Genomic DNA, 13,488 nt, shown 5'->3' with positions numbered 1-13,488 from the left:
TAATGGTGATTACACCGGTTGATAATTTATTGATCGCATTCTATACGAAATGAAGGGAAATATTGTACGATTACAAATCCTATTTGGGATTCTGTTTCACAGTCTCGCCGGTAATTCATGTGCCTAATCAACTGGTAGGTGCTCCTCTAAGTACAGATGTGGTCCTGGAATGTTTTGTCGAGGCTTCGCCCAAGTCGATTAATTATTGGGTCAAGGATAACGGTAAGATTCTCTTTTCTAATAATTTCTGATTTTTCGTGAAATATTGCAAGAGGTTGAGACTATTTTATGATGGAGAATAGAATAAAATGGAATTTAACTTTTTTTGTACTGAAAAAAGACGAAAAGCAAAAATGTTATTTATTGTAAATAATTATTTCATTTTGTTTTTTTTTTCTATTTTGAATTTTATATTAAATGGATCTTTGATTATGAGAAAAAGATATTTAGTTAAGAAAATAAAAATGGGAAAGAAAAATGAAAAGTGTTAAATATTAAATCTAATCAAAATGAGTAAAATAAAGAATATTCGTTTAAAATTGTTTGAAATTAGAAAATTTTTATATGTAAAAAATTATTAATCTATATGAAACTTTAAATTTTAAGATGAAAGCTATTAATTTATATAAAATAGTTATAAAGATGAATAGAATATTTAACATTTAAAGTGTAAAATATTAAAGTTAAAAACTCAGAATTTTTTATGAATAAGAATACAAATATTATCTTCTTTTTCCATGCTGATGCGTTCATACACAGGTCAACAATCAACATGTCTATTCAATCAAATGGTTTTAAAACAGAATAAATATGTATATTTCGCAAGAAATGTTTCCATTTTATTCTACATAAAATATTCCTTAAATAAAAAAAAAATGTAAAATTTATTGGAAAATTATATAATAAAAACAAAAAGAAGTAAACAAGAAGTAAATAGTTAAAAACTTGAAAGAGACATAACATAATTAACTTTTTCGATAATCAAGTAGATCTTAAATTTTTAATAGAATCATATGATTTCAAATACAATTTCAAATCGATCTCGACATTGTCTATTTATGTCTTGAAAAATTATTAATTTAGAAGATATTACAAGACTTAAATTTTGTCAAATTTAATATATGAAAGACAAAAAGAATATAAGAAAAATCATAAATAAGAATCGTGTTTCTATATAACAAATTTTGCAAACTTTGCAAACATAATTAAATTAATACTTTTTTGTAGAAATATCGAATGTATTTAAAACTACATGATTCCATTTAAAAAATATATGTCACCTTATGCGATTTTTACCTAATAATCTACAAAAAACTAATTATATCTTTGAAACTATTCAATTCTTATCTGTTTTTTTTCAATGATAAATTTTTCAATAATTTGCATATTTTATTTGTAATCAGATATCTTTATATGTATTCCACTTTATTTTAATCTAAAATTATCTAAAACCTTTCATTTTATTATACATATATCCATATAGATACAAAAACACATTTTTAAAAAGCTTCATTATTTACATTTTAACTTGAGATATAAAAAATAAGGTTAAGCTGAAAAATACAGTATAAAAATTATAAAATGGAATGCTTTACTTATCTTAATATTTTTAATATTTAAATTATAAAATAGTTCTTATATTGAAACTTCTATATTTTAAATTTTTTCACATTTTGATATATATAAAAAAACATTTTCATGAGATTGTGATGAATCATAAAATGCTTTGATAATTTAAATTCATATATGTATTTTGTTTTGTTCTTAAAAAGTAAACTTTATTTTACTTATTCTTGTTTTTTCCTTAAACTATGTACAATATAATAGTTACGTAAGATAGTTTTAATAGTTATCGAAATCAAATGATTACATATATTATATTAACTATATTAACTATATTATATTAAAGAACGGAATTAATATGAAAATATGAAATAAGTTAAAATAAATATTCGAAAATTGAAATATTTCCATAAGCAAATATTACTTGAGAATATTTTATTTATTAAAATCATAGATAAATATTAGATAAATATTATTTTCTTATTAATTATATTTATATATAATTTCATATAAATGAAATATTTGTTTTTCATTTAATTGAGTCGTAACAAACAAATCTGAATTTGTTTTATTTTTATTACTTATTATACTCGTATAACTAAAACTAAATTTTTTTATATGTATGTTAAACATATGTTAAATATATAGAATATCCGAAAGTAATATATATTCAAGAAGAAGTTTTAATTAATTTTTCCTGAAAAACTAACTAAATTGAAAATATAGAATAAAATTTCTTTATATAAACCTTTACTATTTTATTATTATTTTCGAAAAACAAAATTTTATATAAATGTCGATTGAGTCTTATTTATTAAATTATAAACAATTTAAATATACATTAGATAAAGTGAATAAAGATCGCTTTGTCTCCATTACATTATTCTTGTTTCATCTAATATGAATTAAATTGCTTATACTTTAGTAAACAATTGTAAATATTTTTTATTTAACTTTTGTGTTTTTTGAAATTTTTAAAATCGATTATCCAAAAATGTTGCACAAATATATTAACATGTATATATGATAAAAAAGTCATATTTAAAAATAATAACATATGCCTTTCTGAAAATCTTCTATAGAGAAACATAATTTTAATTATTTAAACATATTTTAAATAATAATTTTAATAATTTTAATTTCGTTAAAACATATAAAAATTGCTTTAAACGTGTATCATAAAATTTTTTAAGTTTTGATATAAATATTATTTCCTGCGTGCACAAATGAAAAAGAAAACATTAAATATATTCATTTGCTATAATAGAAAGAGTAAAACTTATATAATTTTTTTTGATATATTATTTAATTTTTAAAATTCAAAAACAATGTAATTGTTATAAAAGTGTATTCAACTAATATTATTCTTTTTCGATTTTCTTTTTATTCTTTGATACATTTCAGATCCAAAATTATATAATAATTATATAATAAAATTATATAATAATGCATTTTATTTATAACATTTTCTTATACTAATCAATTTAAAAGTGCTCTCGATCTATCAATCAAAAATAGGAGCCTACTCCGTTAACATTAATGTAATTATAGATCGTATCTTATCCGTTTCCTTTCGAAATCGATACCATGAAAAACTAATTTCGTATAAATCAAGATCTAAGCAGGAAGCTATTTAGTTCTTCTACTATCTTTTTCTATTATAAAGGATAAGGGATTATCTGATAAAAAGAAAAACTGTTCGAATATTTCAAACGACTGTTATTTAATGATATTTATATCGACATATAAATGAACAAAGTTACTCGAATTTTATTTCATATAATGAATGAAAATTTTATCTATTTTTTTTTTTGATTTAATGTTTTTATAAATATATAAATGAATAAAAAAATAATAAATTATAAATAAGCATCTGATAATAATTTTTGTAAATAAATGAAAATAGAATAGAAGTATCATTTTTGAATATTATAATTATATATTATATAATTTATTTTTGATATATTTTGTCATATCATTTATATTTCAATATTTTTAAATCTTCTATAAATATATGTACAGTTGCTCACAAAAATATTTGAACATTATTTAAAATTTGAAATTTAAAGTCAATTTGACAAATTTATTTTATCAAAAAATTGATTTTCGATTAGGAATTTTTGGTTTATCAAAAAGTAACTTCAAATAGTACAAAATAATTGTGCTTATATTTAAAATGTTTTAAAAAATTCAGTCTTGTAGAAAATTAATATATAAAATAAAAATTAATATATAATATAGTAAAATATTTATATTAGTTGTCTAAATTTTGATTATCTTAAATGATATAAAAAGAATATATTTAAACTATTAAAATATATTAATAATTTTATATTAAATATATTATATATGTATTTGAAAAAGAGAAAAAGATTCTGATGTAAATGTTATATTGGAAAGATGTCTAAAAATAATTAATTTATTTTGCATATATTTCTTTCATTATGTATATATTATTTTAAACGTTCATATTTGAAAATTATTTAATTTCTAACTATATTTACAAATTTTCTTTCTAATCGATTATCCGAAAAACACTTTATCAGAAAAATTTCATTGCTTTAAATAATCAAAATTTTAAAATTAATATTTAACTAGAAAGAAAAAAACAAATTATTAACAAGTTATACAACTTATATATATACATATATCTGTTTATTTTATATATTTTATATATTTTATATATGAATATTTATATATTCATACATTTTTTAATAATGTATAAAATAGTGATTATTATTATAGATATTTATATTTATATTATTATAGATATTTATTATTATAGATATTATAGATATAATGAAATAATCGAATATTTAATAATTTAAATGCAATTGCGATACAATACATAATATAATATACGAATATGTACAATCTCGATATTATAATTTGCTCATAATATCTTCATTACGATTTCAATATAGATATACTTATACATTCAAATATCTGTAATCTATAAAATCATATTTTTATTACAATTTAACTAATATACAATATCCATATATTTCTATATTAAAAATTTTAGACAGATGTAAATATGGATATATTATTTATACGTTTAATTTCTTTAAATTAAAATTATTCTAAATAAGAAAAAATTAAAGTTTGAAGAATTCTTTACTAATAATATTTATTTTATTTTATTTTAATTGCTTTGAAAATATCACCTCTTTGATATCTCATAGCAATACATTTAATCTTGAGGAGGTTAATACGTTTAAAATCATAATTTCCACTCATTTTCATTCAGAAACAACGAAATCAAGAGATTATTTACATCTTAGCGGAAAGATCGCTTTAATTAAATATATTAATTCGTATGACTGATCGTTTATTTGCGATCTATTCTCGACTATGGAATCACAATAAGAAACAGAATGCGTCTTCTATGCTTAAACAGATTTAATATTTCCTTGCAGAAAGTTGACAAAAAGTAACAGACGAATGCAGGAATGAATTACACTCGGCCCTTCGCAAATATATTCTCCGTGCAGTTTGTAGCCTGGTACCTGTAGACACACTTTCGCTTCAGTGCAACTTCTGCAAAACACTTCGTTCCAATGTATTCGTATGTAATTTTCACCTCGCATGGAAAATCCGCTAGCTCCTTTTTCTCTATCCTGTTTATGTATATACGTATAGGGTGTTCCAAAAATGTGGCAATATAGTTTAAATTTTTTGAGATTTCTGAGATTCGAACGAAAATTTTCGTTTTTATTTTATTAAAGGATTAGGAAAATGAGTTAGGAAAAGAATGGCACAGATAGAAGAGATAATTTTACATAAAAAGATAAGTAGTAAGTATACAATTTTTTCATTCGAAACTTCGTTTTTGAATAAAGTTTGTAATTAAAAAATTTTTAAATTTGAATATATATATATAATGATGGAATAAAATTTTTATTACTTAAATTCTTATTTTTGTGAAAATTGAGATTGAATAGAGACATATTATTGAATTTTTTTGAAATTCGATTTTTAAATGAAAAAATATATTTTCATAGAATAATTTTCTATCAACAATTTATTTGCTACAAGAAATTATCTAATTTCAGTTATATTTAAAAAAATTTTCAAACTTGATTTATTTGAAAACAATTCCGTTATTCTTGATTTTTATCTTATTTTGAGCTAATCTGTCTCTGTAATTATAAATTACAGAAACATATAATATATACAACGAAGAAATTATGCAATCGGCGAATTTTCAAATTCAATATTCCCGAAAATTAATTTTTACATGAAAAAAATTTATTCTATATTTTTTGTCGAAAACTTATTCATTCTATTTTAATCGAAGAAGTAGCCAATTTCGCTTGAAAACTAGAAAATTCTTTGAATTTAATTTATTCAAAAACGAAACCTTAAATAAAATTGTATTCTATATTTTCGAAATTAAGTAGAATCATTTTTCTATCTCGTATAGGACATTCTATACATATGTATAGTATACAGCATATATGTATAGTGAACATTTCAGACTGTAATAAGGCGACTCGGGACACGTTTAAGGAGTGAATTTTCGCATACTTTTATACGTCATTTCGTATTCCTTCGCTCGTTTGCAATATTCTCAGACGACCTCGTACATATGAATATCTAGCTACGTATACACCTTATCTTACACTTATCCTCGTCCATTGAAATGGTGAGTAGGTTTCTTTTGTAGTGAAAAGGCAAATTTGTTAACCTTTGATAATTTTAAGCAAGAAGGAAAAAAGCGAATGAGAGTGTGAATATTTGTAATTCAATCGATTTACTTTTGAGGATCTAATATCAGTCTAGTTTCAGCTTAGAAGTCTTTGTATATTTCATGCGAGCTTGAGTAACAAATTGTACTACAATATAACTACAATATAATATAAGTCATGAGAGTTTTCACTCTATACTTCTTGTTTGCTGAAATTTGTATGTACAGAATGCTACTGGATAATCACTATGTTAATACACATGTATTTTGTATATTAAAGTTATTTAAAATAGTATGTATATATATGTATTATAAAATGGATAAATTAAATGAATAATTCTTTTTTTCTCTCATTAAGTTCAATAGAAAATTAATTATTCGAGTAAATTGGAAGACAAATACTTTGGATAAACGTTTTTTGATTGTTTATTTTGATTATTTTTAAGTTTTATTTAATTATTACATTTATTTATTACAAAAAAATGAATTATTTATTTATTATACATTTTATTGTATATTTTAGTGTATTATGAAATTGGAATTTCTAAAAATAAGAGTATTTATTTACTTATAGGGAATTTAAAGATATATACAATGTTCATGTTATATCAATTATAAAATAAATTAAATAATTATAATATTTAGAGATGAAAGAAACTTATTAATATATTTGTTAATAAAAATTGTTTATTATTACATACAACTTTAAAAAATTTAAATATATAAAATTTATAAATTATATAAGTACAGAAAATTATATTAGAAAATTTTTTTGTATATTATCATATAAAAAATTTCATTTAATCTTAATTTTGAAACTTCTATAAATGAAACTTTATGTTCAATATACATATGTAGAACATAATGATATAAATAAATAATTTTTTTTATGTAAAATTTCTTTGAAAGAATGAAATCAATATTTCATATTTTTATCGTTTTCTTCAAAATTTTTAAAAATATATTTTACTAACAATAAGAAAAAATTACTTTATATATAATTCTAATATATAAGTACAATATTTCAATATAAAAACATAATTATCTTTGATTTTAATAACAAGTTTTGGATTGAATTTTTTTTGTAAGATATATAAAGGCTTATTTTATTATATATTATTATAAATTTAAATTAATAACAAAATATCAAAACTAATGAAAATTCGTTTTTATTAAATATTTGTTAATATATTATTATTATTATTATTATTATTATTATTATTTGTTTATAATTAATTTTTAAAATTTCAATGTTTTTCTTTTTTGTTTTTTTAAATATAGAGCAAAACTTTAAATATATAATACGTTTTAGTTTTATAATCCCAGTAAAATGTTATTAAACAAAATTATATTTACAACGAAAAGTAATAAAAATTTGAGACTAAATAAGACTTACTTAAAATATTTTTGTCAAAAAAAAAATAATTCTATATATAATCCAAGTACAAAATTTAAAAATTTTCATTAAAATCAATTTTTTTTTAGATTAAGTGAATTTTTTATAAGATTATGTACGAAAATTTCATAATTGACAGAAATCTGTACACAATAGATCCATAAAAGACTTATTTATTATTTTCATATTGCAATTGATACAAAAATATAATTTATATATTAATAAAATATAAATTTTCTTTTGTTTTTTAAATAAATGTCATTTTTATAAAATTTGTCCGTTTTATTTGTTGCAGCGATGATAATATCGAGTCAACAACACGACGTGCAAGCAATCATGAAATCACAGTTCGAGGTTCGGATGATGTTAACCATTCGTAATTTGCAAAAAACTGACGTAGGTAATTATAAATGTGTGGCCAAAAATTCTCTTGGTGATGTTGAGAGCAGTATTCGATTGTATGGTGAGTATTCATGAACTTATCTTCAATCAACTATATATAGATAATAATCTATAACATGTTAAAATAATTTTATTCACAATATTTATAATTTATTAATTTATTTATAATTTATTATAATACATTAATTTTAAAACATTACATAATACATTATATAATACATTAAATATAAAACATTAATTTATAATTAATTCTGACATTTTTCATTATAAAATTAATTTTTAATTTCAAACAAAATTTGTATTATCTTGTCTCTTTCTTCTTATTTTTTATTTTACTTTTATTCATTTTTATTACTAATAATAATACGATAAGCAATTCGATATTATTTTCCAAATTTTAATGTAAAAATAATTTTTTCCTTTAATTTTATACAATTATTAATTAATTTGCGCGAGATCAATAAAGGATAGAATAATGTATGAAAATGAATCTCTTTTTGAAGTTACAATACTTGCTGTAGATCGCTTATTGCATGATTCTATATTCCCTTTAACGATAATTCCATTTCCAATAGATTCATCAAATATAACTGTACGAGAGTAGGTTAAAATATATAATATAAATATAATACCCTTAAATAAGCCACTTTAAATAAAAATGAGATTAGATTTTTAATTAAAGAAATAAAGATTAAAAGTTAAAATACAAATAGTATACAAATTCTATTAAATTTTATGATAAATTCTACATTATACGATTATTTTAAAATTATACACGACAACAAACACTATTCTCTAAAGATTTGAATTAATATCTACATTAATATTTGACAACCTTTAATACTTATAATAGATTTTGATTGCTTTAGAGAATGCACTCTATAATTTATATTGTATATCGAAATACATTATCACTATCGAATAATAAAGTTATTATAACAAAATTGTAAAAGCTTGTTAGTATTGCTAATACTCTATGATATTATTCAATTTATCAAAATAAATGCCCTCTTAATATTATTTGCATTTTAATTTTCATATGCAAAAAAAGAAAATAATTATTTTATTCAACTAATGAAAAAAGAATTATAGATAATTATACAAGAAAATGAATATTACAGGTGATTTTGAGTTTTATATTAAAAAAAATCAAATTTCATCGTCTTTTTAAAATCATCTCATTTCATATTACAAAATAATTTTTAATTATTTCAATAATAATTACAAGAATTGATATAATTATATTAGGATAATTTTATATTTTAAAAAAAAGAAATACGAATTATTTATCATCTTATAAAATTTTGATTATAATATTAATAATTATTTGTAAAATATATTATATTTCAAAAAAAAAAAAGGAAAAGTTAAATTGTCTATTATTTCAAAAATCTGATTGCTAATAACTAAAGAAATAAAGATGGACAAACATAATTGTATCTCAAATAGAAAAAAAAAAACTCTATTTTGTGGGATGAGATAATTTAGTTATTTTTTCCAAACTATATATATTCTTAAAAGAAAAAAATATCATTTCATAAAGTAAATTTTAATTATTCTATTTATTATTAAATTGTTTATACACTTATAAAAATTTCCAAAACACGTATAATGTACAAAGAAGAATATTTATTCGTTTATAAAATCGAATCAAAATCTTTTTCCAGATGCTATTCACTTAGTCGTAATGATGAAGATATCCGTAATCTGTTATAACAATCAAAATGCTTCGAGGTGATCCTTTTTGTAATCTAAAAAAAAAAAAAAAAGAAATACAACTCCACGGAATAACAAACCGACGACTAATAATACTAAGATCAGTGGCCAGTTCAGCGAATAAGATTTAACAATTGGCGACATTCGAAAATCCTGACGATAACGATGGCAGTTGACTCGTCGAGAGCTTACTTTACTAGGTTGATAGCTGTTGCACAGGAAATTCGTCTCCGTTCTGTGTTATTTCACGGGTGATACGCAGCTAGGCTGGATGGGTTAACGAGTCTTTGCGGAGGATCCGAGTGGAAATTGTTGGCTGTCGGTGCATCTTGGATGAAAGACTGATCGTGATAGAAATAAAAGAACACGCTCGTCTCGAACACGCTTTACAAGCATCCTCACTTTTCCACGGAATCCTCCGGAGGATTTTCTTCTCAATGTCTGCCTCCTTTCGGTCAATCCTCATCTTTGCGCATACGATCCTTCCAATCGGGTCAGAGCACTCGAGGGAGCACATGGAGTCGATGCACTCGGCCTGAAGAGTCCATGCCCTTCGTAAAAACGTCACGTGGATCCTTTTGTGTCTTAGGAATCAATGTTGTTATATAGGGATTTATTTAGGACGGCATAGATTCTTGTTTAGACGCGAAAGCATCGATGATGAGTGGATGATAGGATCAAATTGAGTACATGTAGTCTAAATATTTTGTTGAAACATAAATGACTTTACAATAGTGGTTGTACAAAAATTATTTTGAATTATATACTAAACAGCTATTCATTTAATATGATTCTTTCATATTATAGTATATTTTTTAATATCCTTTTATATTTATATTATATTTTTGATTATTTGATTTATATTATATTTTTGATTATTTATCATAGATATACGTATATTTATTAGTAGATAAAAAATATAACTTGTTTTATATAAACAATTTTTAACATTTTTTTGATTCATTATTTATTTCTAATCATATTTTTACAATCAAATTAGAATTATATATCGATGTTTCGAAAAATGGATTCTTTTACATAAAATATACATTATTTGTCTTTTCTATCTTTTTTCTCAAAATTAAAATTTTTTACTTGTTTTTTTCTTCGTGTAATTTTTGATAATTAGATTCAAATATACTAATAGTCATTCAATTTTTCTAGATATTTTTCTAAATAGTTTTTTATATGATATATTTTTTCAGATAATTTTACAATTAGTTAAAGGAGAAAAATTTTTATAATTTTTATAATTTAAAATCGAAATATTTCTATGTTTTTAAAATAATAAAAATTTTAAAGTATGATTTATAATTTATTCTGATTAGATAGATATACTCAATCATTATATTCAAAATACTATAAGATCGCAATTCTATAGTGTTATTTTTAAATTAAAGAAGTTTAAAAAAATATTATCAAGAAATCATTTATGCTTTTAAATCTTAACAATTATATTTAATAAAAAATAATAAAATACTTTTAAATATTTTGAAGAATCGTATCTCATAAAAATAATATTCTCATAAAAATATTGAAAGATAATTGATATAATTTCGTTTTCTCTCTTTCTCTCTATTATATCTATCTATCTATCTCTATATCCACTTCTCAATTTGAATATTGGATGATTCGATTACTAATCTGATCCGATATTATAAGGCAAGAGCTTAATATAGAGAAAAGAAGAGATTGAGAGTTAGAATATATTTGAAGACTCATTGAAAGATTTTTAGATATTGTCCTTTCATAACTAATTGTTAAAATGAGAAATAGTATTCGTGATACAATTATATAATGAAATCGATACATATATCTGAATATTATTCAATTTTAATTTATATTTCAGAAGTAAATGATAATAATCTAAATATAATAGAGTGTATGTAGATACATATGTAATAGTAATTTTTTAAAATCTGTTGGATCTTTTAGAAAAATTATAATCTATTATTCAATTTGTCAATTAATTATATAAATTGATTATTAATTATTCTATCTGATTTAATATAATAATGTAAATTTATTGATAATTAATTTAATTAGAGCTTTTTGATATGAATTGATTTATTACTTCTCGAATTATCATTGAATGAGTTAAGTTGAAATATTTGACTTTTACTGCAAAGGTAGCAAAAAGCTCATGAGAGACGAGAAAATTAGAAAGTAAACTTCTTCAGTATGAGTAGGACTTTAATTAGCCAAAGTTTTTTAAGAGTTTCATTCAGCCAAAGTATTCTCTTCCTCTTGCTGCTTTTATCCAATTTAGGCTTTCTCTGTAATTAATCAAGTACAGGAATACTTTGTTTAGTCACGGTCGCAACCAAACTTTGTATCAATCTAGTTTCTGACTTTCTCATAGAGAAAATTTTCTTAAGAATAAATATCTGTTAAAATTATATATTTTTTTGGTCGAAAAAGATTTTGATTAATAATTTTTTAATAATTTTCATCATTTTATTTTTAAAATTGTAATAAAAAGTTTTTAAATTCGAAATTATAATCGATTTATTTTTTTTTATAATTTTATTAAATTATACAATAGAATTGTTTTCATAAAAATGAAATTTATATAAACAAAAATTTTATTAATATCAATTATTAGAATTCTAACTGAAGTTCTATTATTTGAATTATCATTAAGTACTATACAATTTTAAAAATTAAAAATTAAATGAATATTATATGGCAAAAATTATATCAAGCATTATAGTTAAAAGAAAAATCCATTTTCGACCATTTTCCAATTACTATTTAACAATGTTTAATATCCATAAAAAATATATAGCATCATCTATAAGTTTTATCATAAATTTTATATAATAAAAGATAAAAATGAATAATTTTGTAATATTGTTCTACTATTATATTGTTTCTGTAATAGAAGATAATGTTATATTTCTGTATCTACGAAAAAAAATCAATATGTTTTTCACAAAACAACAATAAATCAATAAATCGTGTATATATTCGTGAATATTCATTATTAACATAAAGTAATCTTTTTCCTTTTTTTCTACATTTTAGTCTATCTAGTGTATGTATAATAATAACTTTTAGAATTTATCAAATGTTTAATTTTCCACAATTTTCACGTACGATTAAATAAAATTCGAGCAACAATTTACAATTCTTCCTCTTGCCTCAATCTAAAAATATAATATCCAAAGAGGAATGTCTTCTGTCTTGTTTCAGAGATCTCGGGCCCAACAAAAACGCAAACAGCAGCACGACCATCCTTCTACGACGAGGAGGATGAGACCGTGTATGGTTCAGCAGAGATGGAGAAAATGGAGAACAAACCTCTATCCGTGGACAATACGATAAATGGACACCATGTTGGATATCCATCGGTCGCCACACCAGTGCCAACTGTAAGAATGGGTAAGAAGAGACCAGCGATCACGAGTTCCAAAGCGGGACACCATCTAGTTTCTAATATTCTCATCGTTTTTGCGCTGATCGTCGTTCATCAAAGATGTCAGTGAATGGACGGATAAAGGTTTGGTTAATCTGTTATATATATTATATATACATACTGAAAATCTTAACAGTGTAAGAAAAAAATCGACGTATGATGCGCTTTGTTCAGTTATTCTGGCGCAGATGAAGCGATTTCCCTGATTGAATTATTTTTACATCGTGATTTTATTCGGGAATGGAGAATGTTTTTGAAAAATGTTGAATTAGAGGTTCGTGTGTTGGACGTGATGTAGGAAAA

General features: G+C 21.6%; 1 protein-coding gene across 2 annotated transcripts in view; it reads left to right on the top strand.

Moving 5' to 3' along the window:
* Positions 1-13,255, top strand: part of LOC100871590 (lachesin) — a 94,659-nt gene extending 81,404 nt beyond the window's left edge. For both annotated transcript variants that reach the window (XM_031919098.2, XM_031919097.2), the window contains 3 exons: positions 103-222; positions 7,945-8,112; positions 12,963-13,255. In XM_031919098.2, the coding sequence (XP_031774958.1) occupies positions 103-222; positions 7,945-8,112; positions 12,963-13,255 (581 nt within the window). The remainder of the gene's footprint in view (positions 1-102; positions 223-7,944; positions 8,113-12,962) is intronic.
* Positions 13,256-13,488: the final 233 nt, after the last annotated feature.

This window comes from Apis florea, unplaced genomic scaffold (assembly GCF_048593485.1).
Source record: "Apis florea isolate Af1SG1 unplaced genomic scaffold, ASM4859348v1 contig_3696_pilon, whole genome shotgun sequence".
NCBI lineage: Eukaryota > Metazoa > Arthropoda > Insecta > Hymenoptera > Apidae > Apis > Apis florea.
Note: the sequence above shows the minus strand (reverse complement) of the source record. Positions and strands in the feature narration are given on the sequence as shown.